This window comes from Mobula hypostoma, chromosome 22, assembly GCF_963921235.1.
Source record: "Mobula hypostoma chromosome 22, sMobHyp1.1, whole genome shotgun sequence".
Lineage (NCBI taxonomy): Eukaryota > Metazoa > Chordata > Chondrichthyes > Myliobatiformes > Myliobatidae > Mobula > Mobula hypostoma.
The window spans coordinates 3,098,014-3,120,730 of record NC_086118.1 but is presented as its reverse complement, the minus strand read 5'-3'; the positions used below and the strand labels follow the sequence as shown (position 1 = coordinate 3,120,730).

Genomic DNA, 22,717 nt, shown 5'->3' with positions numbered 1-22,717 from the left:
CTTTGGAGAGATCAGACACAGACCAGGTGAGTGTATTGTGGAGCACCTTTGCTCAGCCTGCAGAACTGATCCTGAACTACTACTTGTCTGCTACTTACATTTTTAAATCAACTCCTTTCTAGCCTATCTTTCTGCCACTTTCTGCATTATGAGGGCAAAACTGAGTTTGAAAAGCACCACCTCATTTTCCGTCTTCCAGATTGATATAAAATTTAGCAAGATTATGGAATTTGCTCTTTATTTGTCTATATCAAAACTGACTATTTTTGCCTGTTAGCCATCTAGTTTAGCCCAGTCAGCTGAGCACATCTCAGAATCATGCCGTTAACAACGGTTAAAGAATTTAAAATACACTTGGACTAAGATATTAACTGTCCTGTGTTATCACCAGTGGGATCATCTTCAGGAGTTTCGGCCCGCTTATGATCAAGACTCCCTCGAGGTGGTGGGCCAGCAGTGTTAAAGCACCACCTCCCACTGGTGAGCTTAAAAACTTGGCATCTGCCTCTATCAGAGTTGTTGGTCACTTCCATCCAACAGATAGTCTACTCTTCAGGTGTCTATGCAACTACTAAAGGGTTTGCAAAAGATGGATACACTGTCCAACTACCTGCCCCTCTGGACGTTCTTGGTCCACACCCGTGATGATCCTGTCTCTGCTGCCTCAGCTAGAGCCCTGCTGATTGACTTGATCTCTCTGCTAGTGAAGCCAAGGTCACGTAGCCATTTCTGGAAAGTGAACGCAATAAAGCCACGGCAACCTACTTCAAATGGTTAGCATGAGACCTTCCACCCTCTGTCTCAGAACTCTGATCTTAATTCTGCATACTTGGTTAACTTGCGCTCATGGGCTTCATCGATATTGTCTTCCCAGGGGACTGTGAGTTCACCAATACTCGCTTCTCTACTGGTGTCAGACCATATGACTATATCTAGATGCAATGTGGTGAAAGCTATTTGCTCCGGAAAACTGCCTTTCCCATCCAGGTCAGCCTTGACACACCAATCATAAATCGAGTAGCACAATTTGCCTCAAATTAACACATTTCATAGTCATAGTCATATTTTATTGATCCCGAGGGAAATTTGTTTTCGTTACAGTTGCACCATAAATAGTAATAAAACCATAAATAATTAAATAGTAATATGTAAATTATGCCAGTAAATTATGAAATAAGTCCAGGACCAGCCTATTGGCTCAGGGTGTTTGACCCTCCAAGGGAGGAGTTGTAAAGTTTGATGGCCACAGGCAGGAATGACTTCCTATGACGCTCTGTGTTGCATCTCGGTGGAATGAGTCTCTGGCTGAATGTACTCCTGTGCCCACCCAGTACATTATGTAGTGGATGGGAGCCATTGTCCAAGATGGCATGCAACTTAGACAGCATTCTCTTTTCAGACACCACTGTGAGAGAGTCCAGTTCCATCCCCACAACATCACTGGCCTTACAAATGAGTTTGTTGATTCTGTTGGTGTCTGCTACCCTCAGCCTGCTGCCCCAGCACACAACAGCAAACATGATAGCACTGGCCACCACAGACTCGTAGATTATCCTCAGCATTATCCGACAGATGTTAAAGGACCTCAGTCTCCTCAGAAGATAGAGACAGCTCTGACCTTTCTTGCAGACAGCTTCAATGTTCTTTGACCAGTCCAGTTTATTGCCAATTCATATCCCCAGGTATTTGTAATCCTCCACCATGTCCACACTGACCCCCTGGATGGAAACAGGGGTGACCGGTGCCTTAGCCCTCCTCAGGTCTACCACCAGCTCCTTAGCCTTTTTCACATTAAGTTGCAGATAATTCTGCTCACTCCATGTGACAAAGTTTCCTACCATAGCCCTGTACTCAGCCTCATCTCCCTTGCTGATGCATCCAACTATGGCAGAGTCATCAGAAAACTTCTGAAGATGACAAGACTCTGTGCAGTAGTTGAAGTCCGAGGTGTAAATGGTGAAGAGAAAGGGAGACAAGACAGTCCCCTGTGGAGCCCCAGTGCTGCTGATCATTCTGTTGGGACACACAGTGTTGCAAGCACATGTACTGTGGTCTGCCAGTCAGGTAATCAATAATCCATGACACCAGGAAAGCATCCATCTGCATCGCTGTCAGCTTCTCCCCCAGCAGATCAGGGTGGATGGTGCTGAATGCACTGGAGAAGTCAAAAAACATGACCCTCACAGTGCTCGCTGGCTTGTCCAGGTGGGCGTAGACACGGTTCAGCAGGTAGACGATGGCATCCTCAACTCCTAGTCAGGGCTGGTAGGCGAACTGGAGGGGATCTAAGTGTGGCCTGACCATAGGCCGGAGCAGCTCCAGAACAAGTCTCTCCAGGGTCTTCGTGACGTGGGAGGTCAATGCCACCGGTCTGTAGTCATTGAGGCCATTGGGGCACGGCGTCTTCAGCACAGGGACAAGGCAGGACGTCTTCCACAGTACAGGAACCCTCTGGAGACTCCGTCTCAGGTTGAAGACATGGCGAAGTACTCCACATAGCTGAGGGGCACAGGCTTTGAGCACCCTGGTACTGACACCATCCGGTCCTGCAGCCTTGCTTGGGTTGAGACATTTCAGCTGTCTTCTCACCTGTTCAGCTGTGAAGCCCAACGTGGTGGTTTCGTGTGGGGAAGGGGTATAGTCACAAGAGCATGGTGGGGGACTGTGAGGAGGGGTAGGAGGGAAGAGTGTTGGTTGGGAGCCAACAACAGATGAATCATGAGGGGGATGGGCAGGGGCCACAATGTCAAATCTGTTAAAGAACAGGTTAAGTTCGTTGGCCCTGTCCACACTGTCTTCAGCTCCTCTGTTGCTAGTTTGCTGGAACCCAGTGATGGTCCTCATCTCACTCTAGACCTCTCTCATGTTGTTCTGCTGGAGTTTCCACTCAAGCTTCCTCCTGTACCTGTCTTTAGCCTCCCTGATCATGGCTTTCAGGTCCCTCTGTATTGCCCTCAGTTCCTCCTTATTTCCATCTCTAAACGCCCTCTTTTTAGCGTTCAGGATGTCCTTAATGCCCTTTGTTACCCATGGCTTGTTATTTGAATAACAAAGGACAGTTCTTGTCGGAACATTGTAGTCCACACAGAAGTTGATGTAACCAGTGATGCACTCTGTGAGCCCATCAATATCCTCTCCATGTGTCACCTCAAAACAACCCTGGAGCGCCTCATAAGCCTCCTCTGACCATTTCCTCACGGTCTTCGAGGTTGCAGGTTTACTGTTCACCAGAGGCACATAGCAGAGTTTTAGATGCACCAGGTTGTGATCTGACCTTCCCAATGGGGGAAGGGGGGAGGAGCTGTATGCATCCTTAACATTAGCATACATCAAATCCAGAGTCCTCTCCCCTCTGGTTGTACAGCTCACATACTGCGTGAAGTTGAGCAGTGTTCTAGCCATGGTAACATGGTTGAAGTCACCCGAGATGGTGATGAGGGCACTCGGGTGCTGGGTTTGTAATCTGGCTATGACGGTGTAAATGATGTTACACGCCGACGTCGGGTTGGCAGAGGGAGGGATGTACACAACAACCACAATTGCATGTGAGATTACTCATTACTCATTTGGTCTCAGCCTATATCAGGTATTCACATTGTTCAACCTACTCTTCCCTTACCTTCTCCGTAACTAAAGCTGCCTTGTTTGATCCCTTTCACAGCTCTGATGAAGGGTTTCAGACCTGAAACCATCACCAGCAGCACCAGACACGTAGCCAGTGAACCATACCATTTAGAATTTACAGCTGGCAGTAAGCGTTCCAGGATCTACATGCAAACAGTAATCAAGAGTCAGAAAACTAGGCAAATATCAAACAGAACCATCAGCCAGGAGATAGCTAACACTTGTGTCCCTGGCCTTCACGTAATTAGATTATGCTCTGCAGAACCCAGCTGTGCATTTCCCTGATACAACAGGGAATACTTAAACTAACAAATCAACCGCATGGAAAGCTAAGAGTAAAAGAGAGGCAAGAGTGGATATCAGACCCCTGGAAAAATGATGGTGGATAGTAATGGAATACAAAGGCATGGCGAATGAACTCAATAAGTACTTTGTGTCAGTCTTCCCAGTGCAAAACACCAGCAGTAAGCTAGAGATTCAAGAGTGTCACGAAGCAGCAGTGAGTGTAGTTGCTATTACTCAGGAGAAGGTGCTCAGGAAGCTGAAAAGTCCGAAGGTAGATGTCACCTACACCATGTGGACTGCACCACAGGGTTCTGAAGGAGGTAGCTGAGATGGTGGAGGCATTAGTAATGATCTTTCAAGAATCATTAGATTCTGGAATGGTTCCAGAGGACTGGAAAATTGCAAATGTGACTCCACTCTTTAAGAAGGGAGGAAAGCAGAAGAAAAGGAATTATAGGCCAGTTAGCTGGACTTCAGTGGTTGGTAAGATGTTGGAGTACATTATTAATGATAAGATTTCGGGATACTTGGAGGCATACTTGGATTTCCTTGAGGAGAAATCATCCCTGACAAATCTGATGGAATTCTTTGAGAAATTAACAGACAGGATAGACAAAGGAGAGCCAGTGGATGTTGTATACAGGTGTCCCCTGCTTCTCAAACGTTCGCTTTACGAAACCTCACTGTTACGAAAGACCTACATTAGTTACCTGTTTTCACTAACAGAAGGTGTTTTCACTGTTACAAAGAAAGGCAGCGCGCAGAAAGAGCAGCGCACGCCCCGAGCAGCCGCTCTCCCCCGAATTCGGAACTGCATTCTCACTGGCGTTGCTTAGACACGTGCCCGTGAGCAGCCATTAGCAAGATGAGTTCTAAGGTATCGGAAAAGCCTAGAAGAGCTCGTAAGGGTGTTACACTTAGTGTAAAGCTAGACATAATTAAGCATTTCAATTGTGGTGAACGAAGCAAGGACAAAGTGAGTTTGGCTTGTGGAAATTGGCAAAGATAATGTTGAAGAGGTTTTGGCATCTCATGACCAAGAACTGATAGATGAATAGCTGATGCAATTAGAAGAGGAAAGGATAACAATCGAAACCGAATTCAGTAGCGAACGGACTGAAAGTGAAGTCGTCCAGGAACTGAACGTGAAGCAACTACGTGAGATTCTCGCTGCAATGATAAAGTACGACTTTAATTTTGAAAGGGTACGTCAGTTTACGGCATATTTGCAGGATGGTTTGAGTCCTTTCAAAGAACTGTATAATAGAAAAATGCACGAGGCTAAGCAGTCAAGCAAGCCTTCCACATCAGCCACAGCAGATGATGAACCTCGACCTTTGACATCGAGGCAGGCAGACATAGGAGAAGATGAGCTGTTTGCCCTGATGGAAACAGACGACACCCCAGTGTCCCACCACCCCAACCCCGGAGCCGCGGACAGATACCGATTTGCGGAGAATGCAGCGGTAGCCGGGAGGCACACAGCACATCTTAAAGAAAAACGCTGAAATAAACAAGCTAATTAATTAGGTGCCGCCCGGCACATAAATGTCGGCCCAGATCAGAGGCGATTGCAGATTCGTCTGATCTGGGCCGACATTTACGTGCCGGGTGGCACCTAATTAATTAGCTGGCTTATTTCAACTTTTTTTCTGAAAGACGTGCTGGATGCGTCCCGGCTACCGTTGTACCCCTGCATGCTTCGTGGATCGGTATTGGGTTGCTGCCCGGTTGCTGGGGGCCACTGCACCACCCAAACTTCGACGACTCAGTCTAACACACCATCATCAGTGTGCTCAGCAAGCTGTCTTCCCGATTCCCGTAAGTGATACTACACTGTACATACATTATTTCTACTTTATATAGGTTGTGTATTTTTACGTGTTATTTGGTATGATTTGGCAGCTTCATAGCTTAAAGGTTACTGGACAGAGTGTTTTTGCCAACAGCGCTTGCGTGAGATTTTCACTACGGATATCTGTGCCAGCAATGATTGTGGAAAAGTATTTCTACTTTATATCGGCTGTGTATTTATCATATAATTCCTGCTTTTACTATATGTTACTGTTATTTTAGGTTTTATGTGTTATTTGGCACGATTTGGTAGGTTATTTCTGGGTCTGCGAACGCTCACAAAATTTTCCCATATAAATAAACGGTAATTGCTTCTTCGCTTTACGACATTCCGGCTTACGAACCGTTTCATAGGAACACTCTACCTTCGGATGGCGGGGGAAACCTGTACTTGGATTTTCAGAAGGTCTTTGACAAGTTGCCTCACATGAGGTTGCTAAACAAGATATAAGCATGTGTATTACAGGAAAGATACTGTTATGGATAGAAGATTGGTTGACTTGGCAGGTGCAGAGAGGGAATAAAGGATGCCTTCTCAGGTTGTGTTTTGCAGGGGTCAGTTTTATGACTGTTTCTTTTCACGATATATGTCAATGATTTGTATAACAGAAATGATTTCTTTGTGCAAACACGAGGAAATCTGCAGATGCTGGAATTTCAAGCAACACACATAAAAGTTGCTGGTGAATGCAGCAGGCCAGGCAGCATCTCTAGGAAGAGGTACAATCGACGTTTCGGGCCGAGACCCTTCGTCAGGACTAACTGAAAGAAGAGCTAGTACTGCTGCTTGGCCTGCTGCGTTCACCAGCAACTTTTATGTGTGTTGCTTGATTTCTTTGTGGCCACTTTTGCAGATGTTACGAAGATAGGTAGAGGGGTGGATAGCATTGAGAAAACAGGAAATCTGCAAAAGGACTAAGGCAGATTAAGGGAATGAGCTACATAATAGCAAATGGAATATAGTGCAGGAAAGTGTATGATCATACACTTAGGTAGAAGGAACAAAGGATTAGTCTATTTTCTAACTGAGGAGAAAATTCAGAAATTAAAGGTGCAATGGGACTTGGGAGTCCTCATGCAGGATTCCCTAAAGGTTAACTTGCAGGTGGAGTCGGTTGCAAGGAAGGCAAACGCAATGTTAGCATTCATCTTGTGAGGACTAGAATATAAAAACAAGGATGTAATGCTGAGACTTTACAAGGCATTGCTCAGATCACACGATGTATTGTGAACAGTTTTGGTCTCCTTATATTAGAAGTTGAGGAGCCCAAACTGGCATTGGAGAGGGTCCAGAGGATGTTTAGAAGAATGATCCTGGGAATGAAAGGGTTAATGTATGAGGAGTGTTTGATGGCTCTGGGCCTATCCTCACTGGAGTTTAGAAGAATATGGAGAGATCTCATTTAAACCTATTGAATATTGAAAGGTCTACACAGAGAAAACATGGAATGTTCCCTCTAGTGGGGGAAGTCTAGGGCCAAAGGGCACAAACTCAGAATAGAAGGACCTCCCTTCAAAACAGAGGAGAATTTCTTCAGCCAGAGGGTGGTGAATCTGTGGAATTCATTGCCACAGTTGGCTCTGAAGGCCAAGTCACTGGGTATATTTAAAGCAAGGTTCTTGATTAGTAAGGGCTTCAAAGGTTACAGGGAAAAGGCAGAAGAATGAGGTTGAGAGGGATAATAAACCAACCATGATGAAATGGCAGAGCAGGACCAATGGACCAAATGGCCTAATTCTGCTCTTATTGTCTCATGGTCTAGCTCCTGCTAACCACAACCATTCAAAGCACCTTAAGACAAACAACAGTCAAAGCTTAATGTTGTGCACATCTCCAAGCTTTTTTATGTTTTCGCCGTTAGGTCGCGTCTGGAATTTCCAGTCGGCAGACGATTTCTCTCCACGCCACTCTGTCCCGACACTTGTCCACCACATCCGTAGTCTTGTCCAGCTTGATCCAATCCTTGATGTTATCCAGCCACGTTGTCCTTTGCCTTCCTCTTCCTTTCTTTCCCCCCACCTTTTCATATAGCAAGTCTGACAAGATGTTATCTCTCTGTGTAACGTGTCCACAATAAGCAACTTTTAACTTCATAATCTTCTCCAGCAATGTCCGTGGTCTATCAACTTCGGACAAAACCCTCTCATTGAAACTTTCTCTACCCAGCTGATCTTCAACATTCGTCAATAGCACCACATTTCAAAAGCATTAATTCGTTTCATGTCATCCTTCTTCAGGGTCCATGTTTCTGATCCATACCTCAGCACTGACCATACCTAACACTCGAGGAAGCGGATTCTACTTTGGATATCTACCTTCCAGTTGCATAGTAGATCTTTTAGCTTCATGAACTGGGTCTCAGCCATACCTATTCTCCTTCCAATCTCAACTTCACATCGCTTGTCATCTGTCAGACAACTACCAAGATATTCAAACTTTCACACCTGTTCAATGTCTTGTCCATTCACTTGTAACGATACCATTATGAATGAGTCTTCAGTGTTTGTTTTGCTTACCACCATTGATTTTGTTTTCTTAGGGTTGATTTTAAGTCAGTAGTCAAGGCTTTTCTCGTTCACTTTATTCAGCATAATTTGCAGTTCACTTTTGCTGTCAGCTAACAACGTGGTGTCGTCCGCATTCCTGATGTTATCCACCTTCCAGCCTCCGATTGGAATACCTGTCTCCCAATGGTCGCATTCCCAAAAAATCCATTTTCCGTAGAGGTTGAACAAATCTGCCGAGCCAACACAGCCTTGCCTTATGCCTTGCTTAATATATGCCCATGGTGATAGTTCATTTTCTACCCTGACGCTGCTTTCTGATTCCAAGTTCCTTATTATCCCCACATTCTCCCATCCCAGATCGTACGTGTTCAGCACCTCTATTACTTTCTCGTGTCTTACTTTACCAAAAGCCTTTTCATAGTCAATAAAGCATAAGTAGATGGTCTTTTGTGCCTCAATGCATCTCTCCATGATGTTTCTCATCGCAAATATTCCTTCCCTTGTTCCTGAGCCTTCATGAAAACCAGACTGCATTTCTCCAATTTCATCACTAACTGTACCTTCCATTCTGCCGAATACTATTTTCAACAGTAGCTTGACGCAATGAGACATTATGCTTATCATCCTGTGTTCGTTACATTTTATCGTCCTTGGCTTTTTCGGTAAGGCGATAAATATCGATTTGAGAAAGTCCTCCAGAAGATTTCCTGTCATATAAATGTTATTTAATATCACTAAAAGGTTCATTTTTCCCTTTGGACCAAGTGATTTCAGAATTGCAGTAGAAATCTTATCTTCACCGGCTGCCTTTCTGACTTTTAGACTGCAAAATCGCACTTTCCATCTCTGACATCAGTACTTTAGGTTGATTAGTCATTTGATTGAACTCTGGTAAATCTTCAATCATGCTATCTTCAAATAATTCCAAGATGTACTCAACCCGTATGTCCATGATCTCTTCTTTTTCATACCATGGATTACCACTACCGTCTTCAATACACCCAACTGATGGCACTGCCCTCCTTAATTTCATCATATCCCTTACCTTTTGGTGAAGGCCTCTATAATCATGACTTCGTTCATACTGCTCGATTTCTTTGCACTGCTCATTCATCCAATTCTCTTTCGCTTCCTTACATTTTCTTTGAATCAAGCGGTGTAAGGGCTTTGTAGGGCTCATTATCGCAATGTTTTACCTTTCTTCTTTCTTCAGTTAACTTTCTCAACTCATCGGTGAACCTAGGGTTATGTCTTTTGCTCTTTTTCCGACAACCCAAAGTCTTTTCTGCAACTTCTGTCATGGTTGTTTTAAACTCTTCCCAGATGTTCTCCACTGCCATGTTGCTACTCTCGTCATCTAAGACTGAAAATATATTCTCTGGTTCGATCAAATATTCTATCTTTTTTGCTTCATCCATAATGAGCAAATCAATTTTATGTTTTAGGGAAGGTTAATTTTTGAATGTTAGGCAAACAAATATAACATGACTGATACTGGTTGTGCTTCTCACCATCATTCCCCATTCATGTAAACTTCCAACTCAGCACAAGGTGGCAGCCGTGGGTCGGAACTCGTAATCTAATCAAGTATCAAATTCAAACTGGGGGGACTTCCGGTAGCGCTCATGGAGTGAAGTCGTGTTCTTGACTCGCTCCATTACCTCTGAGTTTTTTTTCTCTATGGTCAGCTATACTTTAATTAACCATTAAGGCATCAATTCTTACAATACTTTGAATTAAACTGAACTCTCCGACAATTGGATGATACTTAGATCTGCTATGTCTAAGAACGGGAAAGACGGCAAGGATGGTAAACCTCCGGTTAAACCGAAAGCTACGGATTTCCCTCCGACTGAATCACCGGTGACTTTGAAAGCGATATCGGAGTTAATTCAGAGGGAAATTTCAACCTCTGTTAGGGAGATGATTCGTACGGAAATTGCAGGCTCTGTTAAAGACCTGATTCATGCAGAAATCTCAACTAATTTCCAGAAAATTGCCGATTCAATGGATAAGGTGCAAACATTTATTGCGGAACATCAGTCGGCTATATCTGATCTTCAAAAATTCGCGCAACAAAGTGAGCTTAAGATGGGGAAAATCGAAGAAACAATTAATGTAATGAAGAAGAAACTTGACTTTTTGACTTTTAAAAACTCTGACTTGGAATCTAGAATGCGACGGCAGAATTTACGAATGATCGGGGTGAGGGAAGCCGTGGAATCCAACAACCCCATGAAATATTTTTCTCAACTTTTAAAAGATGCATTCCCTACTGTATTTCCTGACCAACCACCGCTTCTGGATCGTGTTCACAGAATCCCATCATATTCGTCTAGGTCAGATAGACCTAGGCATGTTATTTTATGTTTTCATTATTTTCAAGATAAGGAGAGACTGTTTCGATTTGCTCGATCTAAAGGTTTCATTGATTTTTCGGATCTTAAGTTCCGATTCGTGGAAGATTTCAGTAAACCAATCTGGGACCAACGGGTTCGTTACAGATCCGTGATGTCGGAATTCTATAAGATGGATTTAAGACCAGCGCTGCTGTACCCTGCACGTCTAAGGATTTGCATGTCAGATGGAGCCCTTCGTTTTTTTGATTCTCCATTGGATGCCCAGAGTTATCTGGATCAACTTTCATCTTCAACATCTTAATTGCCTTTTTTTAATCATCTCCGTTGATCGGAGGCTGTGAATTGGTTGGTTTTAACTTTTTCGTGCCCTATCTGGGCAGAAAAGTTTATTTTTGATTTCTTAATATGGTCGCTAAACTTTCTTTTTAACTGCGTCATTTCTTTCTTTTCCCAGGGGATTCTGGGTGGTTACTTCCCTTTTGTCATTTTACGTATTTCCTGTGTGGCCTTAAATTTTGTAGTTTTTTTTTAAATTTTATTCTGTTTTGCTTTTTATAACCACTTTATGTCAATAATCCTATTTTTTCTTGTTGCTGTGTCTATTCATGGGTTTGAGGTTTACTGTGGTTTTTTTAATATATATTTTCCGGCTTTTGTTCTGTTCTGTGGGTATTTTAATTGAGCTAACTTTTTTTTACTTACTTTTTTACTGTTTTACAATTAGCTGATCCTTTTCATATTTATACCTTTTTTTTAGGGAGCGTATACCGGAAGTCATGGGGGTAGTTTTAGCACTTGCTTCTTTCTGGCGGGTCTGCTTTAGATTTTGCCTTGGGGTCTTGGGGCGGGGGGTGGTGGGAGGGGCTTCACGTTTTAGTTTGTTTCTCTTTGGGCTATATACATTATTGAAGTACTGGTTGCGTCCTTTTTCCCGGTATCTTTTGTATGTTCTGTTTCCTCTCCGGGTTTGTGGGTCGCGCCTATCGTCAATCCTCCTTGTTGTGGGTTGACTTTAGGATTTATGGAGTCTATTATTAATTTTGTCTCCTGGAATACTAATGGTCTTAATCATCCTATTAAAAGGAAAAAAGTTTTTAAAGTGTTCCGGAGACTTAAAGCACAAATTTTGTTTTTACAAGAGACCCATGTACAGAGGGGGGACAGACTACGTTTTTTCAAATTCTGGAAGGAACAACAATTTCATTCGAACTCCAATGCTAAGATTCGAGGCGTCTCTATTTTTATAGATTCTATTATTGGGCTATTAATATTCGACATATGAAATTTTGGTTACTTGACCAGGACATACTATCTATTCCTAAATGGGTAGCATTGGAATTACAATCTGTTCAGGGTTATACACTTGGTTCTATTTTAGGCTCCTCTCTCCCTTTTGATTCGAAACGTCTTAAGCAGGTCTCTAACCCGATAGTTAAATATGCTTTGCGCATTTGGTTTCAATTCAGAAAATTTTTTGATCTTAATCAATTCGGGTTAGCGATTCCTATTTTAGGTAACATATTTTTTCCTCCCTCTTTTACGGATCGCGCTTTTCAAACTTGGAAGACTAAGGGTATTTTACGGTTTTTGGATTTATTTTTAGATGGTTCCCTTATGTCTTTTGAACAACTATCTAATAAATATAACTTATCAAGAATACATTTTTTTAGATATTTACAAGTTAGAAATTTCCTAAGTACTATACTTTCTTCCTTTCCAATGCTTCCTCCTACATATATTTTAGATTCGATAATTAACCTTAATCCATGTCAGAAAGGTGCATCGGCTATGATTTATAATATTATTATGAAACTTAGGAAAGCTCCATTTGATAAGATTAGGGTAGATTGGGAACAGGAATTGGGGCTTACCATTTCTGTGGATGATTGGGGGCAGATTTTACAATTAGTTAATACTTCCTCAATTTGTGCTAATTCAATTTAAAGTGGTTCATAGAGCACATATGTCCAAAGATAAGTTAGCGCGTTTTTACTCGCATATTAATCCTTTCTGTGATAGATGTTCGGGGCAGATAGCCTCTTTAACTCATATGTTTTGGTCTTGCCCTACTTTGGAAACTTTTTGGAGAGATATTTTCAATATTATTTCTAAGGTATTAAATATAGATATCTCTCCTCACCCTATTACTGCTATCTTTGGACTACCTAAAATTTCTAGTAATCTTTCCCCTTCAGCCCGTAGAATGATTGCATTTCTTACTTTAATGGCGAAAAGATGTATTTTACAACATTGGAAAGAGCTTAATACTCCAACTACCTTTTTTTGGTTCTCTCAGGCGATTTTATGTTTGAATTGGAGAAAATTAGAAGTAACCTTTATGATTCTTCATTTAAATTTGAACAGATTTGGGGACCTTTTATTCGATATTTTCATTTAATGTAATATTTACCCTTCTTGTTTTTTTTTCACTGTTTTTAATGGAGGTCGGGATTGAGGACGTGATTTTAAGTTTAACTCTGTTTGGTTTCAAGTTAGCCCATTGCTTTGCCTTGCTTTTAGTTAGCTGCACGGTGGGTTTTTTTTTGGGGGTTTTTTTTTCTTTTTTTTCCATTGATATATATAAAATTTAGTATATTATTATGTTATCTTGGTTTCTTATGCTTAAATTACATTGTTTGTAGTATTTTCTTTTTGGTATTGATATCTTTTGGAATTTTATTATACTTTAACATTGTATTAATGTTTATATGGCTTACCTTTTTTGTATACTTACTCAATAAAAAGATTTAAAAAGAAAGAAAGAAAGAACAAACTGGATCTGCCCATGACCTGACGACTGCTTTTCCTCCATGCCCAATATGACCATCACCTGAAGTGTTCAGCCAGAGAAACCTGTCCTGGGCATGCAACAAGCATCCAGTACAGGCAGGAACAACCTTGCTAAAATATAGTTAGTGTATTTCAGCACAGTAGCGTACTGAGCATGCATTACAAGCCCAAGAATTTATCTCCTTTCATGCTTGACCCAAATAGGTCATACTGACCATGGGATCCTGCCAGCCTCCAGTTGAGCGGTCTGTCTAACTGTAAGGTCTCATCACCATCCTGGACAAAACAATCAGCCAATCTAAGTCAGAAATAATTCCTCCCCCTTTCCAAGACACGTAGATTGCCACTCAGTCGTCATTCCCATTCACATCACACTTACCTAACATTTGCCTTGTCCACACCCATTCCAAAGCTGATGGTTGCCACAATCACTGGCACCTTACCCTCCATCCACTCCTGCTGTACTGTTGTGCGTTCTGAGTTCTTTAGCCCTGTCAGTACAACAGGAACATAGCATTCAGCTTACAGAATATAAAGTGCCTACTGAGACTGCCGTCTCCATAGTTTGGGAATCAATTTCAACCGTAACATACCATTTATGAAATTAATTTCTATTTTGCACAAATACATAAAAAGTACACAGTTTAACTAGAGTTAAGATGTGGCAACCAAGTAGAATTTGTTAACCAATAGTAGGACTGGTGGAAGTGCACATAAAAATTAACCAGCTAACAAACCGGTTAAACAGAGTTAGTAAAACCAGTTAAGCAGACTTGCTAAATGTGAAGGTTAACTAGTGGTAGAACAAAGTTAACCACAAGGAATGCATTCTAACAAGGGAAATGAACTTCCATGAACAAACACAGTGCCTTCTATTAGTAGCATATATCAGTTGCCATTATTAAATAAATTGAACAAATAGAAAACCCATTATAATACAACACAACATATTATGATGGCTCCAGGTACAAAGAATCCCTGGTGCTTTTACTGGTATTACATACCTGCATGGTACGCCTTAGCATCCACTCCTCTCTTTGTCAGCTCCTCTGCTACCTCTTGACACGAGTCCCTGGTCCGACAATAAACTATGCCACAACCACTGAATCTCTGCAGAGAAAGTGTTACATGAGAGCACACTTGCACCATCTAACCTGACTACAAACAAATGACCCTGCACCATTTCATATTGATCAGTAACTCACCTTTGCTCCATGTGTTTTGATAGTCTTACCAAAAGTGGAGTTCTCTCTTTCACCAGTGGTTTCAAACAGCACCACTAGCACTCAGCTCCACCAGCTGAATTAAATCCTGAACCTGTGCACACGTGCCAAGTGACTCGTAACAATTGGAGATTCAGGGTGCCGTGGTCTGGCACTGCCCCTCATCCAATGGCAACTTTGTTGGGACACCCTAAATAAAACACAAGGCTACCAATTCTCAGTCCCTGCTCCAATCAGCCTGCTGCAGCACCTGACACCCATTAACTCTATGCCCGCAGATTAAATCAGCAAATGAAAAGTTAAGATATCATTTTGAATTAATTTTTAACCATCCCTGCACTCAACGATTTATCAAATGTTAGAATCCATGCTAGCCTTGACCAATAGTAAAGTTGTGCAGCCTGCTTTACCTTCCACGAATGCTTGTCTAAATATCTGCAGTGAGGTTGGGGATGGTGACAAAGCTTCCACAAGATGTTGTTTACAGCAGAGTAAGCAATCAGATCTTGGTCCCTGACTCAATATTACAATGGGCTTGGAGATCAGCCCTCCATATCCTAGACAAGATAAAAATAGGTGGGGAAGCATGACCTGTTTACGGAAAATAGAACTCACATGATAAGTGCAACAAATCTATTTCCTCTAGCCACAGAACAGAGTGCACAATCTCATACTATTGATATAAATCTTGGAAATTCTCAACCTCACAGGACAATGGAGTCTCTCTCAATCAATAGATTTTTTGGATACTATAGAAATCAGAGGAAACAAATTACGTGAGAGTGGAAAGGCCATCAATTGGTTATGACTTTATTGATTGACCGTGTGGCTTTCTCCTATGCTAAAGGAGCACTTTAAAAAAACCTGAAGATGCTGGAAATATAAAACAAAAAAACACTTAACAGCTAGGAAACACCTGTGGACAGGGCAATAGTTAATATTTCAGGTCCGAGTCTTCATCAGCATCTCTTTCCGTTTTTTTTCCCCAGAAGGGATCCGAAACGCCAATGTCACTATTAACATTTTTCCTGTTTCCACAATGTCTTGTTGTAGAATAAAACTTCAGCAATCAGAGCACTTCAGCTACTCACACTGGGTGGAGATGCTGAATGTGCAGACAGACAGTGAGGGAAAAGTAAACTCTGTCTCTGATTTTCTTGGGTCACATGGTAATGGGGTAACTGGGCTGAACTTGCCCACTATCAACAGGATGAGCATTAGAGCAGCTGCCCTTCACTTTCCATCCACTTGACATGTGTCGGTAAAAGAGACCAGCAGGGCACTAACTCTCACATTCACAGCACTTCAGACAAGGAAGGATGAGGCTTTTTTTTTTAAGCTTAGCACTTTACAGAGCATTAACGTCACGGACAATTGCTGCATTTATTGTCCATTCACAACTGCACTTCCTGAACCTCTGTTGTCCTAACAGTGAAGTTGCTCACACAGTGCCACTGGTGAGTTCCACATCTTAGACCGAGTGACAACAATGGCTCAGTTACCTGGAAAGGAATCTGAAGGGGGGGGGATCCCTTTCATGAGAAGACCTTACCCTCAATGGCGGTAGAGGTCCTGGCTTTGTGAGATGCCAGAGGGAGTAACACACTCAATCTGCTGGAGGAACTCAGTGGGTCAAGCAGCATATGTGGGGGAAAGCAACTGTTGACATTTCAGGCTGAAACCCTGCTTCAGAACCGAGAGCAGTAAGGCAAGATCTATTCTCATTTCAGATACGTCAACAATTCATTTCCCCACACACATGCTGCTCGACCCACTTAAGATCGGGTGTTGCTCCAGATTCATCTCCAGAATAACTGCTCTGCAATTTGACAATGGTACAAATGGTACCCAGCAGCAAATGAATGTTTAGGGTGGTAGACAGGGGATCAATGAAGTAGTCTGTTTTTGTTGTTGATGGCACTGAACTTTCAGTGGTGTTGGCACTGCACACATCCAGGCAAATGGAGAACATTCCCGTACAGTCCACAACTGCCTTGTAGATGGTAGAATGGGGGGCGGGGGGAGCCACAGGGCATCTGATCTTTAAATGTTTCTTGAAGCCACAATATTTTGAGGACTCACCCAGTTGATTTTCTGGTAAACAGCGACTGCCTCCAGAATATTGATGGGGATCCAAGCAAGGCTAGTATTACTGAATGACAAGAATGGAGAGATGAGACTCTCTCAGTGGAGTTGGATTTAGGACCTTGGCCCAACACTTGCAGCTCATTGATGTTGCCACAAATCACCAACTTCCTGAATACTTAATATCATGGTGCACTGAGACGCTGACTATTTTGTTCCCCGAGGAGTTGTGAACGGTGTGCTGCCATGATTTCAAGGGCAGGTGCTCACTGTTTCTCAGTAATTCAGCTTTTTGGCCAATATCTAGGCAAAAAGCTGCAATGGAGTCCAGAGATGTGTGGTCTGGCAAAATGAGTATCAGTGAGCACAGTATTAAGCCAATTCTTTTCCTCATTCTGCTGATGACTGAGAGAAGCCCGACTGTGCATAATCAATCACACTATATTTGTCAATTTTTTGGGCAAGACTTAACTAGGCAAAGGGTTGATGACCATGTTGTAACTATGCTGGAAGAGTTTGGTTAAAGGTAAAAATAGTTAGGGGCACAACATTATCTGGCCTCACAGCCTGAAACAATAATATTGGTTGAAACGTGTTCCTATAATGACTGGGTGCTCAAGAGGTAGCATATACAAGTGGTATTACTGTTTGAACCTGGATGTGGGGGTAGGAGGGTGGGTTGGCAAGTTTGCAGACAACACAAAGATTGGTGGTGTTGTGGATAGTGTAGAGGAGTGTTGAAGATTGCAGAGAGACATTGATAGGATGCAGGAGTGGGCTGAGAAGTGGCAGATGGAGTTCAACCCGGAGAAGTGTGAGGTGGTACACTTTGGAAGGACAAGCTCCAAGGCAGAGTACAAAGTAAATGGCAGGATACTTGGTAGTGTGGAGGAGCAGAGGGATCTCGGGGTACATGTCCATAGATCCCGGAAAGTTGCCTCACAGGTGGATAGGGTAGTTAAGAAAGCTTATGGAGCGTTAGCTTTCATAAGTCGAGGGACAGAGTTTAAGAGTCGCGGGGTAATGATGCAGCTCTATAAAACTCTGGTTAGGCCACACTTGGAGTACTGTGTCCAGTTCTGGTCGCCTCACTATAGGAAGGATGTGGAAGCATTGGAAAGGGTACAGAGAAGATTTACCAGGATGCTGCCTGGTTTAGAGAGTATGCATTTTGATCAGAGATTAAGGGAGCTAGGGCTTTACTCTTTGGAGAGAAGGAGGATGAGAGGAGACATGATAGAGGTATACAAGATATTAAGAGAAATAGATAGAGTGGACAGCCAGTGCCTCTTCCCCAGGGCACCACTGCATGATACAAGAAGACATGGCTTTAAGGTAAGGGGTGGGAAGTTCAAGGGGGATATTAGAGGAAGGTTTTTCTACTCAGAGTGGCTGGTGCGTGGAATGCACTGCCTGAGTCAGTGGTGGAGGCAGATACACGACTGAAATTTAAGAGACTACTAGACAGGTATGTGGAGGAATTTAAGGTGGGAGGTTATATGGGAGGCAGGGTTTAAGGATTGGCACATTGTGGACCGAAGGGCCTGTACTGTGCTGTACTATTCTATGGTCCATGAAAATGATACGACCTTGTCTTTAGTATATGCACGCTGGGCCTAAACATTGATGATGGGGATGTTCTAGGAGCTGTCTCCTCCATTTAGCTGGAGACACAAAAAACTTGCAGATGATGGAACCTGAAGTAGCAAGCAGTCCATCAAGTTCCTCCAGCAGACTGCTTGATGGTCATTATTGTTTAATTGTCTGACAACATTCAGCAGTGGGTTATGGCAAAGCTCTGTTCGCCCTTCTGCATGGCTCTGAACTAGGTAATGAGGCAGCAAGGAACATGCCAGGCTAAGAGGTTAGATTATTCAAGCACCTTACTTATAACTTCCAGCACAACACACACACACACACACACACACAGCAGTTTCAGCCTTTAAGAGGACCCACTTTTCCCTTTCTACTCCACGTATTTATGGAACGCCTATAGATTTCCATGATTTTAGCTGTTAATGTAATTTCATGCACTCGCTTTGCCTTCCTAACATTCTTCTTAATTTCACCTCTGGACTTCCTGCACTCCAGAGCCCTCAGGGTTTCCACTGAACCTTATGGCAAACTAAACTTTCATCAATGGTGTGGCTTCATCTCGACAGCAAGGTACATGGATCAGCTCTGCATCACATAAACCATCCAATTCTTCAACATATGATGACCCTTAATTTTACTGATCACAGCCGAAGCTTCAGTCATGAAGTGCTCGGCTCAGGGCTGTTGAGGAAAGTTGTGAAAGTGGAACTTAGGGTCAACCTAGTTTTCAACATCTGAGCATAATCTAGGTTACAGAGAAGACCCGTATTTTAAAAAAGTCTGATTTGCCTGTCATGCACAAGAAAGATTACAGTTGATGAAACTAGGCAAAGTGTAGAGTAGCTACATGTAGCCAGTGGCAGCACTTTAAAGAATCAGAAAGTACAACAAAGACTCCTACACACCCCTGAAGAATTCTTCTTCCCCAAAGCCTTTTCACAGAATCCTTTTAGATTTACATAGGGCTGGTTCAGAATCTCTTTGAAGAGAACATCGTAGAATAGATTAGCCCTGAAGCACGGAGTCTTAAAAATTGCGATGGGCACTTTCAGCTGAAGAGAAGCAACTACATCGTCTTGCACTTGCTTAGGGGCTGTGGCAGTCAGAGCTATACAGGGGACGTTGGATATCTTGCTGCGTAAAAGCCCCAGTTTGAGGTAATCAGGGCGGAAGTCATGCCCCCACTGCGATACACAATGTGCTTCATCAACAACCAGGTATGCTAGGAGCTTCCGGGCCAGCAGGGAGTCAATGACAGGGCCCATAGTGCTGGAGGCAGCCATCTCCGGCGTGATGTAGAGCAACTTGATGCTGGGTTTCTCACACCAGAGGTCAGATAAGATCTTCTTCCGCTCCTCAAGGGGGTTCTTGGAGTTCAGGGAACATGCTTGTATCTTCAGGATGTGCAGGTGCTCAATCTGATCCTGCAGAAAAAAATACATAAATTTCAGATATTAAACACCATACACTGCAATCTAGTGACCAAGCACACAGATATTAAATACCATTCACTATACTTTACACTCTTTAGGAAAATTAACATATCTGATGAATGAACCCAAACATCAAACACCAGACACTCTTCACGGCAATCCCAAGATACACAGTTGTATATACTGGACACACTGCTGGGCAGGCTCCAAACGCACTAACTTAGATTTGGAGAAAATGTTTTTTTTGTGGGAGAAGCCAGAAATAAGGGTTACTGGTTCAAAAGTTTAGATAAATGAGGCAAAACATTTTCTTTGAGGATTTTAAATCTTTGGAATTTTCTTCCTCAAAGGGAATGGAATATTTTTAAGGTAGTGGTAGGTACGAAGATTGATAAGCAAGAGGATCAGAAGGCTACCAAGGTTAAATAGGAATTTGCAGCTGAGGATATTAGATCAGCCATGTTCTTATTTAATGGTGAAGCAAGCTTGAGTATGTCCCTTTTCCAAATTAGTATGTTCACATGTCGTGTGGATAACTATAGGTATGGCTTCTGCTTTGATCCTGCAGTTCAACCATCACCACAGCAAGCTGAGAAGGACCAACACAAAACTTACCTGAATAAGTGCTAGCAGTGGAGAGATGACAATGGTTACACCTTCAGCGATCACAGCTGGCAACTGGTAACACAGAGACTTCCCTGCTCCTGTTGGCATGCAAATAAAGACATCTTTATCACCTGCAAAAAAAAATTATCATTAGTCCCAGTTTCAGTGCAAGAACTAAGTTTACTCTCAGCCAACTCCTATTTACACAAGTGCTTTTAACTTACTAAGTTTCAAAAGATGCAAAATGCTCGAGCAAAAAGCAACAAACCACAGAAATCTGAAATAAGGGTGGGGGGATGGGGAAGAGGGGGAGACACAGACAGACAGACACACACACACACACAGTTAATACTTTAGCTTGCTGAACCTTCATCAAAATTACTATGGTCCTGCAACAAATATGTCATTCCTGAGCTGACAAAGCTCACCGTGGTCTTGGGTAGTGCTTATTTCAGAGTCAATCTACTTTATTCTCTTTGCAGATCCTGCAGAACTTTGGAAATTTATGGGAGATGAAACATGAATAACTAAACAGGATTAAAAACACAGAATGCTTGAAACACTCAGCAAGTCAAACAGCATCTGTGGAAATGTAAACTTAACTTCGCTGGACCAATACCCACACCACAGACAGTTCTTTACTTTATCCTTTTCACCAGTTTATTTGTTCAAACTCAGCCGGTCAGAGGTGCAGAGCTTACTCTCGTATAAATCCTGTATGTGATAGATGTCACTCTGAGATAGCTTCTTTAACTCATATGTTTTGGTCATGTCCTTTTTTGAAAAAAATACTGGAAAGATACCTTTGATATTATTTCAACTGTTCTGAGTATTGATTTACAACCTCACTCTATTAATGCAATTTTTGGCTTACCAATGATAGAATCAAATCATTTAACCTCTTCAGCTCGTTGGATGATTGCATTTGTTACATTAATGGCTAGAAGATCCATTTTGCTGAATTGGAAAGAGATCAATCCTCCCACTACATTTCATTGGTTCTCTCAAACTATGTTGTGTTTAAATTTAGAAAAAATTAGAAGTGTCATTTATGATCCTTCTATTACATTAGAAAAGACTTGGAGGCCATTTATTCAACATTTTCATATGATGTAATTTGACCTTTTCCAAACCTATTCTATTACTTTCAAATACATGGAGAGAGGAGCAGAGTTAATGACACAAATGGTCCTATTTGATGTAACACAACAGCCCATGTCTTTTTCTTTTCTTTAGTTTAGTTGATTAGTATTGTTTAGATTAGATTAGTTTTCTTACTGGGGTATTTTGTTTTTTTTCCTTTTTTCATGCTACTTCTGTATTTTTTTCTTATATTCGTATTCTGTAAGATTTTGGGAGGTTTAATATCCTTCTGTTAACTGAGTTTATATTTATATATGCTAATTATTAGATTATGAGGACACTCAGTCCTCGTTTATTGTCATTTAGAAATGCATGCATAAAAAAATGATACAATGTTCCTCCGGTATGATATCACAGAAACAAGACAGACCAAGACTAGAACTAACAAAAACCACATAATTATAACATATAGTTACAACAGTGCAAAGCAATACCGTAATTTGATAAGAGCAGACCATGGGCACGGTAAAAAAGTCTCAAAGTCCCGATAGCCCATCATCTCACGCAGATGGTAGAATAGAAGAAAAACTCTCCCTGCCATGAGCTTCCAGCGCCGCAAACTTGCTGATGCAGCCTCCTGGAAGCACCCAACCACAGTCCGACTCTGAGCCCCATTTCTGCCGAGCACTTCGACCCCGGCCCTGGCCGCCAAGCAACAGTCAAAGCCGAGGATTCGGGGCCTTCCCCTCCAGAGATTTCCAATCACACACTAGCAGCGGCAGCAAAGCAGGCATTTCAGAAGCTTCACCATACATTCCTCCGTGCTCTCACGTCTACCTCCATCAAGTCAGAATTGTGCACGGCCTTCAACTTGACAGATTACAGATATTCATCACTGGAGAGGCCGCACGCACTGCGTCACACTGCCATCTTCTCCTCCTCCTCCCGACAATGTAACGATGTAATCCCAATAGCTTTGTATTAGTACTGTTATGTTTAACATTTTGATATTAATAAAAAGAAATTAAAGAAAGAAAGAGAAATTAAAGAAACAGGTGCGGAGCTGCACACCAGAGGACAGGGTTCCTCGCCCTCTGGCGGCTCGTATCGGACCTCCGTCTAACATGCAGAAACGTTACAATTTATAGAAGTAGCTTGAGGGACAAAGAGCACTTTGTTCAACTGGTATCCCCACCAAGTCTGTTGGAGCAAAACTTAACTACTTAGAGAAGAGAGTCCACTAAATCAAGGTTTTAATTACAAATGGTTG

At 42.3% G+C, this 22,717-nt stretch overlaps 1 protein-coding gene across 5 annotated transcripts in view; it reads right to left on the bottom strand.

Moving 5' to 3' along the window:
* Positions 1 to 22,717, bottom strand: part of recql5 (RecQ helicase-like 5) — a 112,533-nt gene that overhangs the window by 66,580 nt on the left and 23,236 nt on the right. For 4 of the 5 annotated variants that reach the window (XM_063030910.1, XM_063030908.1, XM_063030911.1 and 1 more), the window contains exons 2-5: positions 20,374 to 20,495; positions 19,231 to 19,749; positions 14,426 to 14,531; positions 13,801 to 13,912 (exon numbers count right to left, since the gene is read on the bottom strand). In XM_063030910.1, coding sequence (XP_062886980.1) covers positions 13,801 to 13,912; positions 14,426 to 14,531; positions 19,231 to 19,749; positions 20,374 to 20,495 — 859 coding nt within the window. The remainder of the gene's footprint in view (positions 1 to 13,800; positions 13,913 to 14,425; positions 14,532 to 19,230; positions 19,750 to 20,373; positions 20,496 to 22,717) is intronic. The other variant, XM_063030909.1, reaches the window with a different exon arrangement.